Source organism: Macaca nemestrina, chromosome 16 (assembly GCF_043159975.1).
Source record: "Macaca nemestrina isolate mMacNem1 chromosome 16, mMacNem.hap1, whole genome shotgun sequence".
Taxonomy (NCBI): domain Eukaryota; kingdom Metazoa; phylum Chordata; class Mammalia; order Primates; family Cercopithecidae; genus Macaca; species Macaca nemestrina.
The window spans coordinates 100,032,225-100,052,802 of NC_092140.1; the positions used below are offsets into that span (position 1 = coordinate 100,032,225).

Sequence of the window (20,578 nt, forward strand, 5' to 3'; positions counted from 1 at the left end):
TGGTGGTGGTGTTGTTCCTTTCCATTGCTGTCTAGTATTCCATTCTGTGACTGTACCGTAATTTTTGCATCCACTCTACTATTGATTAAGATTTAGGTTCTTTTCAGTTTTGTGCTATTAGGAAGAATGCTGGCAGGAACATTTAAAAACATTTAAACATCAGGCTGGGCGCAGTGGCTTACACCTGTAATCCCAGCACTTTGGGAGGACCAAGGTGGATGGATCACCTGAGGTCAGGAGTTCAAGACCAGCCTGGCCAACATGGTGAAACCCGTCTCTACTGAAAATACAAAAATTAGCTGGGCGTGGTGGCAGGCACCTGTAATCCCAGCTACTTGGGAGGCTGAGACGGGAGAATTGCTTGAAGCTGGGAGGCAAGGGTTGCAGTGAGCCAAGATCACTCCACTGCACTCCAGCCTGGGCAAAAAGAGGGAAACTCCATCTCAAAAAAAAAAAAAATAAAATAAAATAAAAAAACAAAAAAAGAAAGAAACGTTAAAGAGCCTGATTTGATTCAGTGACATTTTCACAATGTGGTTATTAAGAAGAACCGTACTTAACAGACGGCCTTTGAGCCCATATGCATCTTTATGATGAACAGAAAATGAATTGGCTATGTTGGTGTGACCACAGTTCACCTTGCAGTACATGGCACATAGTGTTCAATGCCTGCTTGTGGCCTTGATTTGCCGGAGAGAGGAATTCAGAGTGACAGGCTCTACTTGGACATCACCCACAGGCTGCTTGGTTCCTGAAGTACGCACACATTTCTGTTTGGCGGGCCTGCTGCAGGCACTGCCAGATCAGTAGCACAGTTTCTTTCATGAATTTAATGGGGGTGCAGGTCAGGTCTATGTTTTATTACCTCTTACATCTTATTGATTGGGAAACAGCTGTAAAACCCTGTCTTAATTCAATATTTACTGTAGCCATCATTGATAATGCATCAGTGGAACATTTTATGGTTTAACTTTACAAGATCTTTTCACACGAATGACCTCATCCTAGAGGCAATCTTCTCCTTTTCCCTAGAAGTCGCTCTGAATCCCCAGAGTCATCCTGTCCCCACACCGTCTTGTCCCTTGAAGGCGCTTCACTTATCACATTGCAGTACAATAGAAATGACCACAGATTCTTTCAAACTCCTTCCGTGGAGAAGTGGGAGTGCAAGCCCCTCCCCTTGAATCTGGGTGGGTACTGTGGCTTTGTACCAAAAGAATTTCACTAAAGGATGCTAAGCCTGTCTCCTGGTCCAGGCCTTGGAGCCTGGCAGCTTCTGTTTCCTGGCTCCTGGGACACTCAGTCTTGGAGCCCTGGGCTGCTGCGTAAGAAGTCTAACTACTCTGAGGCTATCGTCGTGGAGAAACCACATGGGGAGGCCACAGGGAGAGGCCCTGAGATGCCAGAAAGAGATGGGAGATGCCCAGACAGCCTACTTTGGTCTACTCCAGCTGCTATAACAGAGTTCTACAGACTGGGGACCTTAAATAGCAAGCATTTCTTTCTCACAGTTTTAAAGGCTGGAAGTCTGAGACCAGGGTGCCAGCGTGGTCAGGGTTTAGTGAGAACCCTCTTCCTACTCTCTCTTCTAAGGGCACTAATCCCATCACAACGGTGTCACCCTCATGCCCTAATCACTTCCCAAAGGCCCCACCTCCTAATATCATCATCTTGAGGGTTAGGGTTTTAACATATGAGTCTGGGTGGAGGGACAGAACATTCAGTTCACAGCACAGCCCCAGCCATTTAAATCATCCCAATTGAGCTCCCAAAACTCATGGATCAGAGATAGGTCATTCCTGCTGGGCACTCTCCAAATTGTAGATGAGAACAAAAAGAAAAAAAAAAGATCGATTTTGTAAAAGTTGTGGTAACATATGCATAACAAAATTTTAACCATTTTGAAGCGGACAGACAGTTCAGTCCACTGAAGCGCCTTCACAGTGCTGGGCAGCCACTGCGGCCACCACCACCTCCGGCACTCTTTCAGCTTCCCAAACGGAAACTGTGCAGGTTACACATGAACTTCCAACCCTCCCTCCCCCAAGCCCCATTCTACTTTCTGTCTCCATGAATTTGACTACTCTAGGCACCTCCTATAGGTGGAATTGTGTATTTCTCCTTTTGTGTCTTGTTTATTTCACTTAGCACAATGTCTTCAAGGTCCATCCAAGGTTTATTCATACACTTGTTGTAGCAAGTGTCAGAATTTCTTTCCCTTGAGAGGCAAGTATTCCACTGTCTCTATAGACTATACTTTGTTACCCATTCATGCATCGATGTGCATTCATGCATCGAGGTGAAATCATCACATGATCCAGCAATCACACCTCTGGGTACATACCCAAAAGAATTAAAACCAGGATCTTAAAGAGATATTTGTACACCCATACACAGCAGCAGTCTTCACAACAGCCAGATGCATCTGGACAATGAGATGCCAGACTCCTCACTGTCATGATTGCCTAAGACTACCTGTTGACCAGCTCCCCTTCCTTACCCCTCCTTAATTCCACACGTGGTTACATTTCTTCCTTGCTAATAAACCCCACATTTCAGTTATAGAGGAGATGGGTTTGAGACTCATCTCCCATTCTCCTCACTGCAGCCCTCCCTGGCAGTTCTTGTCTCAGCGACTAGCTTCCTGTGTGGACAGCAACAGAACCTAGAGTAAGAGTGTTGCAAGGTAAGGAGGCCCCATGACCAGCATTACCTCTTCATTGCTGGACTGTGGGAAGGTCCGGAGGTAGTGGTGGGTGCCCCGACTGCTTAACTGACAAGAGAAATAGCTATTGATCAAACAGTAATAGTACCACTGCAGTGTGGATGCAGCAGGTGAGCCCTGTTTATATCACCTTGTGAGGAGGTAGGAAGGTAACGTCCCAGTCCTGCAGGTGAGGAAAATGAAGTGCAGAGAAGTGAAATGATTTCTTCAAGGTCACGAGGCTAATAACTGGGCAAATAAGTACTGGAACACAATCATTCCGATTCCAAGTCTAATATTCATCTTGCCACACGAACCACACCATGGACTTGCGGAAACAGGTCTTTGCGGGAAAGTTTAGAATTTTTTTCTTTTGTATTCCTGGACAGTGGTTTACTTCATTTTTTCCCATAGAACTATCAGGTACGTATGCCTGTGTATACTCACGCACACAAATGCAAGCGCATCCTGTCTGACTAGTTCTCCCTCACTCACAAGGACAGGTGCTTCTGTGGAGCACCCCTTCGCTCTCCACTCTGCATTACAGCGGGGTTTTCATCATATAAATCGGGAAGTAGGATTGCATGAAGACATTTTCCAGCTAACCCGTATTAAATACATTGCTTGGAGGCAGTTTCTTGAATAAGGGCCTCCCAACCTCATTCTCTGCAACCACATGCAATTTATATGTAATATTGAAACAAATTCAAGGGCTTTTCCTGCAGCCATTTTTGTAAGTAATTTGCAGGCAGCTCCTCTTAAGGACACTGGGAAAGGAAAAAAGTGAGCTTAACAGTTTTGTTTGTGGCTAGCGGGCTGTGGGCTGTTCTCTTTCAGCTCTTAACAGCTAGTCATACCTTCCACTTAAGGCCACTCGGGAAGCAACAGTAACAAGTGACAACCATCTAGCCTCCCAGTCACAGGGCAAGATGTGTTAGGTTGGCATAAGAGAACCCCCACCTTTTTTTTTTTTTTTGAGATGGAGTCTTGCTCTGTCGCCCAGGCTGCAGTGCAGTGGTGCGATTTCAGCTCACTGCAACCGCCACCTCCCAGGTTCAAACGATTCTTCTGCCTCAGCCTCCTGAGTAGCTGGGACTACAGGCATGTGCCACAACACCTGGCTAATTTTTGTCTTTTTAGTAGAAACAGGGTTTCACCATAGTGGCCAGGCTGGTCTCGAACTCCTAACCTCGTGATCCGCCTGCCTCGGCTTCCCAAAGTGCTGGCATTACAGGTGTGAGCTACTTCGCCCTGCCAGGCATAAGAGCTTTTTAATCGTACACCAGTTTTAAAAGTTGGGGGAAGGTCGGGTGCGGTGGCTTATGCCTATAATCCCAGCAGTTTGGGAGGCCGAGGCGGGCGGATCACGAGGTCAGGAGTTCGAGACCAGCCTGGCCAACATGGCGAAACCCCGTCTCTACTAAATACACAAAAATTAGCTGGGTGCAGTGGTGGTGCCTATAGTTCCGGCTACTCAGGAGGCTGAGGCAGGAGAATCGCTTGAACTCAGGAGGCAGAGGCTAAAGTGAGCAGAGATGGCACCACTGCACTCCAGCCTGGGCGACAGAGTGAGACTCCATTTCAGAGAAAAAAAAAAAATTGGGGAAAATCAGGAAGAAAGGTTTCTCAGCAATTAATTTAGAATATTTCAAATCGAAACCCATTTTTTTTTTAGAGTAGACGAGAGAGTACCAGTAGCATTACATTTTGTTAACTATCTAGTAACAGTGATATAGAAACTCCCAGGGCAGACCATGCAATTCCAAGGTTCAGGCTAGTGCTGTTGCTTTAGAGATCACCTGCGCACCCTTTCTTCAAACAGCCATTGCTCTGGAATCTTAAGTCAACAACAGTTATTGTAGAGAGGGACGAACAGCTGAAGACGGAGCATTGAGACCAACCCTCAGGAATTTTAAATCATCTTATTTATGTGCATGGCCTACTTTTCATAAATGAAAGCTTAACGCTTTTGAGGTGGACCAGATGTGTTTGGTGCTTGTCGCTTTAGTAGGTGGAAGGGTTTTATTTTGTCCCCCTTTGGTAATCAAGTCCCAGAGCCTCATCTGTAACCCCAGTTAACATTAACTGCTTGGCATTCCAACCAGAGCTGGAAAGTTCCCTCAAAAGACTCACGTGTGGGACAGAATGAGGTGGAAGATATCAGAGGCAGAGCAGTCCCACGTCACATGCCCTGTTGCTCTGCCATACACCCAGGAGTGTCTGATCTTTTGGCTTACCTGGGCCACACTGGAAGAATTGTCATGGACTACACATAAAATACAGTAACACTGGCCAGGTGCGGTGGCTCACTCCTGTAATCCCAGCACTTTGGGAGGCCAAGGTGGGTGGATTACTTGAGGCCAGGAGTTCAAGACCAGCGTGGCCAACATGGTGAAATCCTGTCTCTACTAAAAATACAAAAAATTAGCCGGGTGTGGTGACGGACGCCTGTAATCCCAGCAACTCGGGAGGCTGAGGCAGGAGAATCACTTGAACCCGGGAGGCAGAGGCTGCAGTGAGCCGAGATCGTGCCACTGCACTCCAGCCTGGGCGACAAGAGCGAAACTCTGTGTCAAAAAAAAAAAAAATTCATAATGTTTTAAGAAAGTTTATGAATTTATGTTGGACCACATTCAAAGCTGTCCTGGGCTGCAGGTTGGACAAGTTTGCTATACACTTTAACCCCTCACATTACATATGTCTCTTCCATAATAAACATTTTGAAAATAGTAGCAGAAGCTGAACGATTTTTCAAAGTATCCTGAGACTTTTTCGGAGGACATCATTACAAAGAACATTGCTTTAGGCAGAAAGGTTAGGGTCTGCAAACTGTTTTCAGCTGATAAGGGCCTCTTACTGGTTTGAGTTTATTTTGCTGAGAACCAGTGAAGAATGACATTTCAGGAAAACCATTGCAGCTGCAAAGGCAGATGTTGTAAAGATATGACCAAGAAATGGCAAAGGTTGGAATTTAACACTTCGCTGTTGATTGTATTAAATCATTTTTATTTTTTCACCATTGGGGGAAAAGAAAGGCCTGGCCAATGTAGAACAGGAGATGAAAGCCCTTCCCTGGTGAGCTCTAAACTGTAGAACTTTCTGCCTATAAGTGAGGCCTCCCGTGTCCTTGCCATGCCTGGGACACCGTCACTGAGGTCAGGACTGCCCTGGGCTGGTCAAATCCAGGTCTCATAGGAACTGGACCATCTGGGAGGAATCAAAGTCCACTATGGAAAATTGCTATAAATTCAGAGTGCAATTAAGAAGTCTTTTGGGAACCAGGCTCAAGCCTCTACAGAGAACTGTCATCTAACAGGCTGTCTTTCATCCCCAGGTCACACCCTGCTGGGGAAGTATAGAGCTACCCACACAAAGCCAGGCAAGGGGCCAACATCTGGGCCCCCCAGCTTCCTCCCACCTTATCCCAGGTGCGAGGAGGCTGCCTTGGCTGAGGCATCACAGGGACCCTGGAGGCAATGGATATTTACCTGAACGCAACTCCTTGTTCCTAGAGAGAAAGGGCAGGGGTGGTCTTTCTTCTTTTTAAAGTAAGAATGTTATGATTTCCTGCTTGCCAGTTGAATTTGAGCTGCCTCCTTCTTAGTTTGTAGCCAACTGAGATGAATTAGAGGGAAGGAAGTAATGGAAGAAGGAGGTCTTGTAAACACCATTCTTTCCTTTGAGCGACTGAATCCAAACTCAGTGTGGCCCCCTGGACTCCCTTCTAGAAAAGGGGGCCTTATCAGAGAAATGCAAATCAAAACCACAATGAGATACCATCTCACACCAGTTAGAATGGCGATCATTAAAAATCAGGAAACAACAGGTGCTGGAGAGGATGTGGAGAAATAGGAACACTTTTACACTGTTGGTGGGATTGGAAACTAGTTCAACCATTATGGAAATCGGTATGGCGATTCCTCAAGGATCTAGAACTAGAAGTACCATATGACCCAGCCATCCCATTACTGGGTATATACCCAAAGGATTATAAATCATGCTGCTATAAAGACACATGCACACGTATGTTTACTGCGGCACTATTCACAATAGCAAAGACTTGGAATCAACCCAAATGTCCATCAGTGACAGACTGGATTAAGAAAATGTGGCACATATACACCATGGAATACTATGCAGCCATAAAAAAGGATGAGTTCATGTCCTTTGTAGGGACATGGATGCAGCTGGAAACCATCATTCTCAGCAAACTATCGCAAGAACAGAAAACCAAACACCTCATGTTCTCACTCATAGGTGGGAACTGAACAATGAGATCACTTGGACTCGGGAAGGGGAACATCACACAACGGGGCCTATCATGGGGAGGGGAGAGGAGGGAGGGATTGCATTGGGAGTTACACCTGATGTAAATGACGAGTTGATGGGTGCTGACGAGTTGATGGGTGCAGCACAACATGGCACAAGTATACATATGTAACAAACCTGCACGTTATGCACATGTACCCTAGAACTTAAAGTATAATAACAAAAAAAAGAAAAGAAAAGAAAAGAAAAGAAAAGAAAAGGGGGCCTTGCCTCAGAGAAAACAGCACGTGTTCATCTGCTACTCAGACTCTCCTGCGCTCCTGCCAGTGAACACTGTTGCCTGGGCCTCGGCTCTCCAGGCAGTGTACGTGTCCTTGAGCCTGCACCTGCTGACAAACCCCTGTGTTACAGGCCGCAGTCCCTGTGGCAGTAAATGCTTATTAGTGGAAAAGAAAATTCCAAAATAAAACAGTCCAATCACTTCCTTTAACAAAAAATTTATTTGAAACAGGTTTGCACAGACATACACCAGTCAACAGGATTGATCAAAGCCACAAATCACTACATTCTCCCAAAACTTCTAAAAACACAAGTAGATGCCCTTCATTTATTCACTCCAGGAGGGAACCCAGTGCACTATAATGTGCTGCTGTAATTTAACAACCAGAGGACATTAAGAGGACGTGAAAACGGTAACACTTCTAGAGGGAGGGAACAAAAAGCCCCACACACCATAGAAGCGCTCACCACTCTGCTGGGAGCCAATTAAACGTGCCCCCACCGCCCTGCTTCCCTCTGCATAACCAGATTAAAACCTCCCCGTCGCAAACAGTATTTACGCAGTCCAGGCACAGATGTGACAGCAGACAGGAGAGCACACAGCTTTGCTCGCATGAGAAAGAGGCCACAAATATGATGTATTTGAACGACAGTTCAGTGACCTGCAGCCCCATCCTGCAGCTGGCCCTGCTGCGGCTGCCTGCATGGCCCTCGAGAGGGAGGCTCAGAGGGAAGCGGCACTGCATAGGCCTGAACTTGGCCATCCTGGGCAACGGGGGAGAGTGCGGCAGGAGAGGAGGGTGAGTTTCAGTACTGACATTGATTTTATCCACGAAAACCCAAAAGCCTTTACTGTGCAGGGAAAGAGAGAAACTCCACGACAGGGCAGGTTTCCTTTTTCTTTCTTTTTTTTTTTTGGTGGTGTTTATTGATTCAGCTATAAACCATATATCAGGCTATCTCTAGGAATGCAACAGACTCCAATCCCATTGGAAGTGAGTTCACAGCCGGCTCTCTGGGCTCTCTCCCTCTTTCCGGCCTTTTCTCTTTCACACGGAAGAGCTTACCTATAAAAGGCTCTTGATAAGCTCTCTTGACCCCCAAGTTTCCTGGGCAGGGTTATTTGGACAGTGCTATTACTCCAACTTTCTTCTTCCTCTTTCTGTCGTAAATCAAAGCTACCTGACACTTTGCGCCTGACTTTTAAAACAAACAGGTCTCCTTTCTTTCTTCAGCCAGGTCACAAGAACTGCCTATGGGCTAATCTTGAGAGCATGTTTTTCTTGGTCTGAGGCCTGGGAGAAAGAGCAGAGTGGATATCTCAAAGGCAACTAGAGCCAGAGACTGTCACTTGAAAACGCGCCAGCCTGGGTGTAAAAAGAATCCCTCTTTTGTCCGTCCTCGGTCGGGAGAGCCGAGGTGTTCCTCGGAGGTTAACTTAACGCTGGATTATACAAGGGGTGCGGTGCGGGGAGCTCGCCCTTCTTTTCTGCTCCCATTTGTTTGTGGCTTCTGCCCGTTAAGATTTATGTTGGCTCAATGCTCTTTTCTCCTCACTCAGGGTTACATCCCGGATTCACAAATCACTCATAGCCAACAAATTAAGAGAGCTTTAAACAGAACATTAGTTACAGACTGGGCATTAAGTGAACATCAGGTAAGGTGAAGGGGAATGTACTGATGGACAACTTGGGATACTGAGAAAAAATAAATAAATGAAGGGTACAACACATCGAGCATGCTGGTCTGTTCCTTTCAAGGATACCTAATGATGTCATTATGGGGGTCTTGGGCCCTCACCTCCGAAACCCATCCAAAACCCTTCTAATAGTCCTTCTTGGCCTTCGAGATGGAAAAATGGCTAGAATGAGGTTAAATAATCTCCCCCAAGGCTATTATGAGCCGGTTAACTGCCTTGAGCCAATGAAGAACCAACAACAAACCCAATTGATGTAGATTTCCTTTTTTTGAAGGGAGGGGGTTTTAACTGTCCCCATCGTTATTATTACGTCCGTGTAAACATTTACATGAAGAAAGCATTTCTTGAATGTAACAGGGGATGCCATGTTTTGACTCGATCTGATAAACGCATTTCTTTGCCAAGTTATTATTTCAGGCTCTGCTCAGCCACCATTTCCCTGTTCACATTTTTTTATGGATCCCAGGAGATAAAGGCTACATTTCAAATGCCGAAGTTAAATCACTCCTTGAATTACTTTGAGACAATGACCCTGGGCAGTAACTCAAATCCTGGTTGAAGAGTGTGCAGTCTTTTCACACGTTCAAAACTAAAGACCACCTTATCCTATAGCAGAGTTTTGCAAACATTCAATTCAGCTATAGTCTAAGACATAAATCCCTTGGAACAGAAGTACCTGATAAAAATGCTTTATGGTTCCAAACAACAAGATTAAAGGTCATTATTATAACAAATGGAAATTATAGACGACAGCTTTCTTTTTACAAAATTCAACCTTAAAGCCTGCAATATTTACTTATATATGCATTATAAGACATTAGTTACCTAGACTCACTTTTCCCCCCTTTTCACCACTTCTTGACAAGTTATTACTGATTTTCACAGCCAGCTCCCCATAGTGAGACAGACCTGAAGCCTTGTCAAGGGAAAGAAAATGTCAACAGAATTCTCAGCTGAGCTCTCCGAAAGCCCAGGTTCACTTCTCAGGATAGTCCTCTACAAGTGTTAAAGAAACAGCACTCCTTGCTCCAAAGCACGTTTTGTACGGTGTACAGAACCAAAAGAGTTACCACGTTTTTGTCTTCACGTGCGCGTGTGTGTTGGGAGGTGGGCGGACATAACCGTGGTCAAGCAGCCTGGAATATTCTGCATTGAGGCAGGACAGACCCATCAGCTCCACTCCTAAATTATGAGCGAGCCCGTTCTGATCAGCACGGAGTATTAAACCAGACAACCCTGTTCTCCTGATCCGTGTTTTCCACAGCTACCCTTGCTGGCACGTGTCCATGTGCAGTGGAAACCCAGAACTGAGTCCAGAGCATAACTGGTCTCTTCCTTCTGCACGGTCATCCAGGACAAGAGAGACTCAACACAGGACTGGGCTGTGTACAGCAGTAGACCAAGGGTTGGCCTAAGTGGATTCTGCCAGTTTAGCTCAATCCAGAGTCAGGCCCTGGAGCGCTAACCGAGTGTGACCTGCCAGCCTGTGAGTCAGTCAGTGTGTGGCAGAGTGACAAGCCCCATGTGGCATTTTCGCTGAGCTGACAGCCAGCGTATGCAACCTAGTCCAGTCCACCCTGCCCCAGGGAAGGGGTTGTGTGTGACACTCTGACCTCAATTTGAAGATAGGACAAATGACACAGCCCCTGAGTTGGCCCTGGCTAAACATTATATATCACATGTAGTGACAGCTGCTCCTCCTAGAAACCCAATTTAGTCATTTGGCTGTAAGAATGCTCAACCACATGAGAGGATAGAAAGTAATGTCTTCTAATGTTTTCTTCTGTGTGCATCCGTCATCATTGCAAAGACTGTTTAGCCTACTTCTCAAGAGAATAGGAAAATACACCTATAATTTAAATCCCAGAAAATATGAACTCTAATGTAAGAAATAAAAACAAAAACCCCAAACAAACACAAACACACAAATTCATAATTCTGATTTGGAAGGCTTCAAGTTCAAGACAGAGCTAACTGTTTGACAAAGAACTGAATTTCTAATCCACTCTTTCCAAATAGGCTTATTTCCCAAATAAAACAAAATATTAATAGTTACAATGCCTAATGCGCATTCAATTCCAGTTTTCGTTTCTCCTCTGTGTTTTGGCCATCACCTTTCTGGGTGTGCAAAAAAAAAAAACCCATACACCTTGGTTTGTCGTGTTAGTCATAGGCACATTTTGTGTTACAGTTCCTGCATGACAATCCTTCAGTCTCACTGGGCACTCCAGTATTTAAAAATGTTTTATGCACCTTGGGGAGAAAGGAATGGCCCTTTTGGGAGCCTCACCTGTGAACTGCATTGTTCTGCTGCCCCTCAGGCCCTCTCTGCATCCTGGTCACCTCCTAAGTGAGGATTTGTTTTCTTAGTCAATGCAAATCATGTTTTAAATGATTTCCATGCCCAGTAAGTTGTAGATTTCTGAAAATAAAGGGTTAGGAAGCAAAGTGCACTAATGTGCTATTTCCTGATTTAGCACAATCATCCCCACGGGGTTTACTCATCCTCTGACTCTAGAGCTAAGAGCGACAGGTGTGCTCCTTCGCTGCACAGGCATGTTAGAAATTCACTCATTTCCCAACAGTGAAGATCCAAAACGTGCTCTGAACTCCCATTTTCACCAGTAACAGCTGCCCAGAAGTATTCAGGCCATCCAAAAATCTGGCCTGGCAACCAGAGCAGAGAACAGGGTCCAGGCAGGTTGTTTAGTAAGGGCTCCAGATGCTCACATTCATGCCTGAAGGCATCTAGGTTTGGTTAAGATTTAGAGTGTGGGACTCTGCAGTTGGGAAAATCAGTGATTTAGCACTTTGCTTCCTTGTCTCAGAATTCAGGATATGCCGTATTCTGATGGGTACCTGTGTCTAACACTGATGGGATACAGAAAGGAAACATGTCGGTGTATTTAAAAAAAGGTGCTTCCCTGAAATGTTTGGAATTCTTTTCAATTAAAACTGCATGTGAAGCTCTTGTTTAAGCTCTCATACACACTGGGCTGATCATGACAACTGTCTGGGTCTCAGGGTTCGTTTCAGAGTTTCTACTGCGGAGATCTGGTGGCGATTCCTCTGTGTCCTCCTCTCAGTGTCTTCCGTGCCCTTCCTTCTCCTTCTGAGGACTTCTGTGGTCGTCTTGTTCTCCCCGTTCAATGTCCTATACTCTCGCATCTGGGTTTACTCATCCTCTGACTCTAGAGCTAAGAGCGACAGGTGTGCTCCTTCGCTGCACGGGCATGTTAGAAATTCATTCATTTCCCAACAGTGAAAGTCCAAAATGTTCTCTGAAAGAAGCGTGGGTTCTAACGTAAGTGGATGCCAAAGACCCAGCAGTCTGGCTGTTGGGAAGGGAGTATTCAGAGCCTGACCACGGCTGGGAGTGCTGAAGGGGTTCTACCACCGCTCTGACCTGTGGGGCGGCCCCATGTCAGACAGAGGCAGAGACATTTAGAATATATGCGGAAAGGCGATGCTTCTTTTCTTTCTTTACAGAACAAAAAGGGCGGCGGAAGAAGGAATTTTTCGCATCTGTTTCCGAGTCTGCAGTGGAACAAGGAAAGGCGCAGGTTTGGGTTGGCTGCCCACCAGCCGCCATGCACTGAGCGCCGTGGCCAGCCATGCAGCAGGTGTCGGGGTGAGGGACGCCTGGACACGGCGGTGGGACTGGGCCGAGTGCACCTGGAGAGGGTGCGGAAGACTCTGCCAGGGCATCAGTCGGTTTGCCCTGCTGGAAATGTGGCTAAGAGGTTCAAATAATCTTCTCAGGTTGACTACCCCGACATAGAATTTTGTGATTTCACTGCAATCAAGAAGTTTATGCCAACTTTACACAAACAAAACAGGAATCAAAGCAGGAGAGCGACCTGCCTACAGTGAGGTCTGCATGTGGCCCGCTGGATGTAATCTGTGAGTTAATCAAACAGGAAGCAAGTGTGCCCTGCTCCAATTACACAAGACGGGCTTCTCACGCAACATAAAACTTTCCCTTTCTCCCAGGACAACTAGTACTGATGTTTAAATACTGGTGAAACATAATGTTTTTAATTTCACACCTCACAGAGCACAGTTGTCTGCTTCATAACGACGTAAACAAAAGTTAGGCTAAGCGCTGCAAACAAGTTGGGAGGGCAAAGATAGCTTCCCCTGCGGTCTACACTCCAGGTTTGCAGGTTTGCAAGGGAATATGTAACTAACAAACTGCTTGGCTAAGGCCACAGAAATGTGTTTTCTGGTGTTTTGGCTGCGGACGCCAGTCTTTTCTGACAAAGATGTGTTAACACTGGGTGCAACAAACTGAATCTCTTTCCTAAGATCAGTCAGGAAAATTCAAGTCTTACTTCTTCCTGCATTTCTTTTTGGTGGTGTCATAAGCACGGATGACTTCTTCCTGACTCACAGCTCCGTGTTCTTCTTGAGAAAAAGCATACCCATCTGAAAGTGAAGCACACAGGAGAAACTGGTTAACAGGAGAATTGGGGGAGCACACTAGGTTTAAATACGCTGCTTTTTTGGCAGCGTGCGGGTGAGTGGTGTGCGACACCTGGCCTCCTTAGCCTTGGATAGTTGGAGGCTTGAGATGAAGAAACCTGTGGCCATAGAGGGGCCGTGGCGGCCGTGTGCAGGCTGACTGGGGTCCCATGGTTCTCGCTGCTGATGCTGGGATGGGAACGGCTCTGAGGGTACGTTTCCAATTTCTAGGGGGCTGCGGCTGAGCTCAGGGTGGGAATCATACACAGTGGGTCACTGGTCCCCATCTCCACTTTCCCACTGCCAGTTAAGAGGAAATACTCCCGTCTGCCTGATGCCGCAGGAGAGCCGCTAATTTATGAAGCTGAAAACATGCCAGGGAAAACACATACAACACTAACAGTGCAAGCTGGCAAAATGCACGTGATGCCCGGGGCCTTCTTGTTTATTTATTTATTTATTTGAGACACAATATTGCTCCATTGCCCAGGCTGGAGTACAGCGGCGTGATCCTGGCTCACTGCAGCCTCCGCCTCCAGGGTTCAAGCAATTCTCCTGCTTCAGCCTCTTGAGTAGCTAGGGCTACAGGCATGCGCCACCATGCCCAGCTATTTTTTTTTTTTTGTATTTTTAGTAGAGATGGGATTTCACCATGTTGGTCAGGCTGGTCTCGAACTCCTGACCTCAAGCAATCTGCCCACCTTGGCCTCCCAAGGTGCTGAGATTATAGGCGTGAGCCACCGCGCCCAGCCCTGTTTTTAAATCAAGACTGATCTGGACTGGTAATAAGTAATCAAAGTAGGGTTGTTTCCGTGTAAAGAAAGAAAAAGGTCACACAATAAAGTCAAAAGGAATTTAGTGATTGACTGGACCTGTCGTCACAGGAAGACTGGTTCTTACACAATCAGTTCATATACTACTAATAAAATAAATAGTAGCCAAGACTCATGAAATGCCATGTGTCTAAGACACTGTTCTATAACATAGAGCTCATTTAATCCTCCCAGAAACCCTATGAGATAGGTGATTATATTCCTCCCACTTCACAGATGGGAAAACTGAGGCACAGAGATATCTGTGACCTGCTCAAGGTCACAGGCCTCATGCGTGGCGGAGCTGGGAAGCAAACCCAGGATCCACACTCTACAGCCGAGAAACGGCTTTAGTGTTCACAAGCCCAGAGTGGGGCTTTGCTTCCAACTGGCCCTTCCCACAGAAAGACATGTATAAGGCCCGCTCCTCCGTAGGCTAACCCTTGTGTGTCAGGGGTCTGGAAAAGCCCCACAGCTCAATTAGACATTCTGGCCAAAAGACAGCACAATCGAAACCCGACAATCTTGACTTCCATCTGTGCATGCTTACAGCTTGTCAGGGGAGCTGTGAATTCACTGTCATACTCTTTAACAGGAGAAAAGAAGTCGGAAAGTGTGCCCATGTATCAGTTCCTGGACTGCCTGCTAATTTCCTCAGACATCTGGCTTAACAAGGAAATTTCTAGAGTATCAAGACGTACAGTCACAAGACAGAAGAGTCCTCGTGCGATGGAGAAGAGGAGGAGATTTTAAAAGAAGACATTCAGGCTGTTTTCTTACTCTGTGTGTTCCCATAACTGAGAGTCCCAGTCCAGGGCTGGCTTTCCGGCTCTTCCAGACGGCATGCCTTCCAGCCACTGCCTGAGAATGCCGAGGGCTCAGGGGGTTATCCGGGGAGGCAAGGGCTTGTCCGCAGAGGTGGCCTGAGAGTTGACTGAGGACATGGGCTGAGCAGCAGAGAGGAGGGCCCAGGCCAGTGAGGCCATGGGAGGAAGAGACAGTAGGTGGGAGAGAAGGTGATGCAAGCTGAGCCAGGCGAACAGAACAGAGAGGAATCCTCCACAGGGGGCTTTTGTCTACTTGCTCACCTCCATTTCTAGCAAAACAAAACCTACAACCCAAACATTCCCACCACGTGGTAGCCACAGTGAAGCAGCTCCCAGACCAGTGTGAGCCCCCAGATAGCTGGGACCAGGAGCAGGTGGGTCCCTGAGCCTGAAGGCAGCACCAGCCGGGAGGGGAGCTCCCTTGGAGGCGAACATGCTTGTTCCAGCCTTGGGTCCACACCTAGCGCACTTGAACTTCCTGATACTCAGGGCTTTAGAGCCTTCACGGGATCTGCTTCCAAGCACTGAAGAGCAAAGGCCACCCCTCCTGTTCTCCTAAGAGCTTTTGGATTTTCACCAAGTTGCTTAATCAGAAATCAGCCGGGACAAGGAAACCTCCGTTGCCCGGCTTTGGAGGAGCTGCCCCAGCCTCCTGCCTCCCTCTGGCACCGTGTGGCACACACACTCTCATCCCAAATCCTGTACAAGCAGGTCCTTGTGAAGCCTTTCTACTGCAATCCAAGAGGAGACGTCTTTCCTTGGGATGTTTCAAAGCAAAATCTAGCAAATAACACTGCCTCATCTGCTCCAGTAACAAGGTAAATAACACAGCCTCATCTGCTCCAGTAACGAGGCTATGTACTGTGGTCAACTTGGACAATTGCCATTCTCCACTTCTTTAATAAGGAACGTTTCTAGTACACCTCTGATGTCTTCCTGAGGGGGCCTGGCAGAACAGCAGCTGCAATGGCAGGGTCACCACCGGCTCCACAGCTGCTGCACCATCCCAAGGGCTGCTCCTCAGTCCTACTGAAGGGGTTCTGAGTAAGGAACGGTCACCCCAAAGAATTGGACATACTCTTTATAAACTCTTCTAGTGGCAGGCTGAGGACTACTGAGCTCTCCACCCTGAAGACGTTTTTCTCCACTTGCTTGTTTTTATCTTAGATTCTGGGGGCCCCAAGTGGCTGCAGCATGGGGTCGGGGTGGTGGCCAGGAAACAAAGGGTGGCTCTAGTCCTTGCTTGCTGCTACTTGTCCATGTGACTTTGGGCTCTTTAAGCTCCCTGGGTCTTGGTGTACTTTTCTGTAAATTAAATGGCTTGGACCAGGGAAGGCACAAGTTCTCTCCAGCTCCAGTCCTCTCTATGGGCTCCAGGACATGTTCATGGCCCGTCACACCCACGCTGCAGGATCCTCTCCCTCTGTCAGTACTAGTTCGCACTGCACCCACATGGAGGCCTCCGCATCCATGCCAGAAAAGAAAGGGTTGGTGTTTGGTGTCAACAGTCTGTCCAAAAAGAACAATTAACTACGTATTATATCTCTTTTGGCCTGCTTTTTTCTCCTGGTTGTGGGGAGCTCACGGAGACATAAAAATAAATTTGGGAGTGTCCTTTTGGGAAAGGTATCTTAGCCTTTGGAATAGTCTACTTCCTGTTTAAATGGAAGGTGCAAAAGCTTTTTTCTTCTATTTATCTTGTTTTCCATAACATGCCTGTGTCTGCTGGAAACCCAAATCCGGGGGCTTCTTCAGCTCATAACTCTGTCACTTCTTCTGTGTGCATTAGTGCCGCAGCCACAAGGGCCTCCCACGGGATTGCAGTGGGTAATTCGGCCCCCCGGGGTGGGAAGGGTTTCAAGGTTTTCCTCTGAAGAGACAGGCAGAGAAGAGTTCCCCCTCCTGTTGTAAACCTCCCAGGGTAAGTAGAGCACCCTGAGGTCTGTGCTAAATGTCTCCCACTATCCTCCCTAGTTCCCATTGTTTTGCACCCACCACCACATTTCCAGCATGTTGTACGCTAAGACTTTCTTAACCTTAACCAAGAATGAAAGTGGAGTCTACAATTCAACAGTGAAAGGAGGATGGCCTGATACGTTTATCTTGGGAGAGGGAGTCCTCCCAGGTTCAGATAAAACATTTTCCTCTTAGAAAACAGGCCTGGTGGGAGTTAGAGCTGTCACAGGAGGAGTTTTACTGGAAAACCAGACACCATCACCCCTCAACCATCCCTGCCTGCCCAGCCTCCGTCCCACCTGAGGAAGATACAGACCTGCTCCCAGCTCTGCCTCCTGAACCTTTAACTGCCATTTGCATCCAAACAGGGAGCTCAGAGGAAGCCTCCAGGTCTTTGTATCCCCCACTTTCACTCATCCTTCAGGAAGTCCAAGCAGCCAGAAAGTCCTGATGGGGGCCTGGAGGGAGCTCTCATGGACCCAACTAACTGAACTTTCCCTGGCTGGCTTCCTAAAGCATCTGCTTTCTAAATAGCCACAGCCAGAATGGAGGATGGAATTGTGTAGGTGAAAGGAGGTGGGAAGATAGATGGATTTCTTAGCTGTTTTGTCTTCTCTGGGTAGAACATTTGGTAAAATCCATATAATCATGTCATTTTTTTTCATTATTTTGGAATAAAACTCCCCTTAAGTAGCATTCCTTTGAATCTGCGCTCTGATAGTATCTTAATGAAAATAGCAGTTTCCTGTCTGGAAAGATTCCTAATAGCCATAGAAATGAGAAGACCATGGGGACAATGAGGAAATCAGACTGTGTAGGAAATGCTGATTACAAATATTGTATGTTGGTGGCTCACAGGAACTAAAATACTACCAAGATTAGAGTTTTTCCTGCCAGTTTCCTGGACAGACCCAGGGGGAACATAAAAGGCTGAGATCTGCTATATGCCCGTCCTGCACCCCAGGACCAGCTCTGACCACCCGATGATCTTCTCTGGCTATTAGTGACAGAAATGTCCTAAGTTATCCATCAGGTTCTGGTACTAGTCACTGAGTGTTTAAAAAATATGGTGTGATTTTAGAAGCCTTCTTATTTCTTATATTTATTCAGTAGATTTTTTTTGGCCTTCCAAATATTGACTTAAGAAAAGCATTTAGTAGTTGTCTTAAGACATTTATGACTCTCCCATAAAAATTCTCATTTGGTCTTTGATCACAATATATATCTCGTGTATATTCTGTCTATGGTTATTTTGAAACATTCATCAGAGAGGCAACACGGCTCCACAAAACAGACCCTGTAGAGTTCTGGGAACCTGTATGTGTTTTCTCTGTGTCTGGCATACAGAAGGTGCTTTACACCTACTGTCACGAAGACTCACAAGGACTGTGTAAGATGTATATCATTAAAATTCTTTTTCTTCCATAGGAGAAAATAAAAATTTAGAGAAATTAAGTTTCCCAAAATTATTCAGCTAATGACAGAAAAATAATACCCAACATTTATTGAACGCTGTATTGCCTATACTGTTCTAGGTACTTTATCTTTATGATCTCATTTAATCCTCCTAATTGAAACTGACCCAATAGTCCCACAGACAGTTTTTTTTTTCTTTTTTTAACATAGAAATGACCCTTCTGGGCTTAAAGCTTGACACTTATATTTGTTTTATCTGAGTTCCTTCCTCGGTAAGGACCCCCAGGCCTCTCAAAAAGCAGCAAAGATCTGAAACTCACCCAATGATCTCATCCAGACAATGAGATGCTAAGCCCCTCATTAATCTTGATTGCTTCCTTACCCATCCTGATTCCTGTTTTCTTACACATTGCTAACATTTCTTCCCTGCTATATAAACCCCTAATTTTAGTCAGTCAGGGAGATGGATTTGAGACTAATCTGCCACCTCCTTGGCTATAGCACCAGATAAAGTCTTCTTCCTTGGCAATAACTGTTGTCTCAGTGATTGGCTTTCTGTGCAGCTGTGGGTGCACTGGACCTCTAGCGTCCAGTAAGTTCTCATATTACCCAACTTTACAGATGCAGAAGCAGACATTAAGTAAATTGCCCAAAGTCACAAAAAAGTAGGGGGGCAGGGACAGGAACCCAGGCAGCCCATCTCCAGAGGGCTGCCCTACAGTTAGCACTCCTGTCCCATCAAACCTCTTGACTTGACCTCTCTTTTGGGCCAGAGTCTGAGGCTGCAATCCAGACCTCATGGCATGCCACTGAGCAATGCTGGGCCAACCACTTTCTGACCCGAGCCTCTGCTTTGTCTTCTTGGGGTGGCATTAGCCACCTCCCAGGGCAGTGGAGCATTAAAGGACAGAAACATGTCAGTCCCCTTCTTCCCATACGATATTCCACATGGCAAAGTGAGGACAGGGAGTAGATCACTAAAAAGCAATGATATTCTATCTCCCTCCTTCTCTCTCCATTGAGAGAATCTGCCAATACCTGTTGACAGGCGGAGCTCAACTGAACACAGATCCTTCACTGCCTGTACTGTGTGAACAGTGATTCTTCACTTTCATAAACCTCTCTCTCCTTCTCTCCTTCCTTCCTTTCCTTTCCTTCCTTCCTTCTTTCCTTCCTTCCTTCCTCCCTCCCTCCCTCCCTCCCTCCCTCCCTTCCTCCCTCCCTTCCTCTCTCTCTCTCTCTCTCTCTTTCAGATGGAGTTTCACTCTTGTTGCCCAGGCTGGAATGCAATGGCATGATCTTGGCTGGCCACAACCTCCGCTTCCTGGGTTCAAGTGATTCTCCTGCCTCAGCCTCCCAAGTAGCTGGGATTCCAGGCAGGGGCCACCACGCCCGGCTAATTTTGTATTTTTAATAGAGATGAGGTTTCACCATGTTGGTCAGGCTGGTCTTGAACTCCTGACCTCAAGTGATTCACCCACCTCGGCCTCCCAAAGTGCTAGGATTACAGGCGTGAGCCACCGCATCCGACCCAACTCATCTCTTTCTGCCAGTTTCCCTCTAAACTCCTCGGGAAGGGAAAGGGAGGCAGGGAGTAGGTATGGGAGGAAAAGCTGGCATGTGCACGTGATGGGGGTGGAGAGGGGCTGGGGAAGGCCGCAGGACCCAGAGAGGCAGGGCTGGGTTGGCCTTGGCCCTGGGGAAGGTGGCCTGGATCTGCCTCAGCTGGGATCTGATGGCTGGATTGCTAAAAACAAGCCCACGAGCTCCCCCGCGCCGAGCTCCAAAGTCTGGGACAGGGGAGAGGGGATATTTCACAGCCTCCCACTCTCCTCTGGAATCCGGAGGTGAGGGCGGGGGTGGCAGGGGGACGTCAGCCTTAGACGTGGGGCAGCCTTCCTGGGAGAAGCATGATGTTCTTCCCCAATGATGGTCACTGTTTCAATCAATATGGCAATACTACACAAAACAGTTCATGTCGCTAGCTTTAGGCGCAACAGTTTAAAGGTCATACTGCTTCAACCTTAAAAAAGTCCTCTTGGGAGGCTGATGGAAGGATCATAACCACATCAGTATTTAAGGATTTTGTGGTCCCAGGGAATTACCTACACTCAGGCTGCACGTTCCTGGGGCCAAATACACATGTTGCAGT

At 46.8% G+C, this 20,578-nt stretch overlaps 1 protein-coding gene across 5 annotated transcripts in view; it reads right to left on the reverse strand.

Moving 5' to 3' along the window:
- Positions 1-7,454: 7,454 nt before the first annotated feature.
- The window catches only part of LOC105490228 (ATPase phospholipid transporting 8A2), a 654,028-nt gene continuing 640,904 nt past the window's right edge, over positions 7,455-20,578 (reverse strand). For all 5 annotated transcript variants that reach the window (XM_011755645.2, XM_071081519.1, XM_011755646.3 and 2 more), the window contains one exon: positions 7,455-13,379. In XM_011755645.2, coding sequence (XP_011753947.2) covers positions 13,282-13,379 — 98 coding nt within the window. In that variant the 3' untranslated portion in view covers positions 7,455-13,281. The remainder of the gene's footprint in view (positions 13,380-20,578) is intronic.